Source organism: Haliaeetus leucocephalus, unplaced genomic scaffold, assembly GCF_000737465.1.
Source record: "Haliaeetus leucocephalus isolate CR32 unplaced genomic scaffold, Haliaeetus_leucocephalus-4.0 Scaffold309, whole genome shotgun sequence".
Lineage (NCBI taxonomy): Eukaryota > Metazoa > Chordata > Aves > Accipitriformes > Accipitridae > Haliaeetus > Haliaeetus leucocephalus.
In genome coordinates, this window is record NW_010972745.1 from 10045 (window position 1) to 10879 (window position 835).

General features: G+C 64.6%; 1 protein-coding gene across 1 annotated transcript in view; it reads right to left on the reverse strand.

The window, feature by feature from the left end:
- The window catches only part of PC (pyruvate carboxylase), a 22377-nt gene that overhangs the window by 1710 nt on the left and 19832 nt on the right, over nt 1-835 (reverse strand). The window contains 1 exon segment of the mRNA XM_010571180.1: nt 306-485. Within this exon segment, the coding sequence (XP_010569482.1) occupies nt 306-485 (180 nt within the window).

Genomic DNA, 835 nt, shown 5'->3' on the forward strand with positions numbered 1-835 from the left:
GCCCCCTACCCCTCTCCAGTGCCTCCCAGTTCCATTCCAGTGCTCCCCAGTCCCCACCACTTCCCTCCCAGTGCCCCCCAGTCCCTTCCCAGTGCCACCCAGTGCCTTCCCAGTGCCCCCCAGTCTCCTCCCAGTGCCCTCCAGTGCCCTTCCCTCACCTCCCAGTGCTCCCAAGTGCCTCCCAGTCCCTTTCCATTGCCTCCTACTCCCCTCCCGGTGCCCTTCATCTTCTCCCACTCCCCTCCCACTACCCTCCACTTCCTCCCAGTCTCCTCCCAGTCCCCTCCCAGTCCCTTCCCACTCACCCGGGAGCGGAAGGGCTCGGGGAAGCCCCCCGGGGGGGTCCCGATGTAACCCTGGAGGAACTCCACGACGGAGAGGGGGAAGGAGAGCTCGTCCGCCCGCGCCTCCACCTCCTCCCGCGACAGCCCGTTCTGCACCATGAACTGCGCCAGGTCCCCCACCACCTTCGACGACGGCGTCACCTGCGGCCGGCAACGTCACCCCGGGGGTGTCACCTCAGCGATGTCACCCCGGGGTGTCACCCCGCTACGCTGTTCCCATAGGGATCCTTCCTGGGGATGGGGAGCAGCTCGCCCTAGACAGCTCTTGCCCCATGGAGAACCCAACCCACGGAACACCCAGCCCGTGAGAACTCAACCCATGGAGCACCCAGCCCATGGAGAACCCAACCCATAAAAACTCAACCCATGGAGCACCCAACCCATGGAGCACCCAACCCATGGAGAACCCAACCCATGGAGAACCCAACCCATAAAAACTCAACCCATGGAGCACCCAATCCATGGAGAACCCAACCCATGGAGAACCCAGC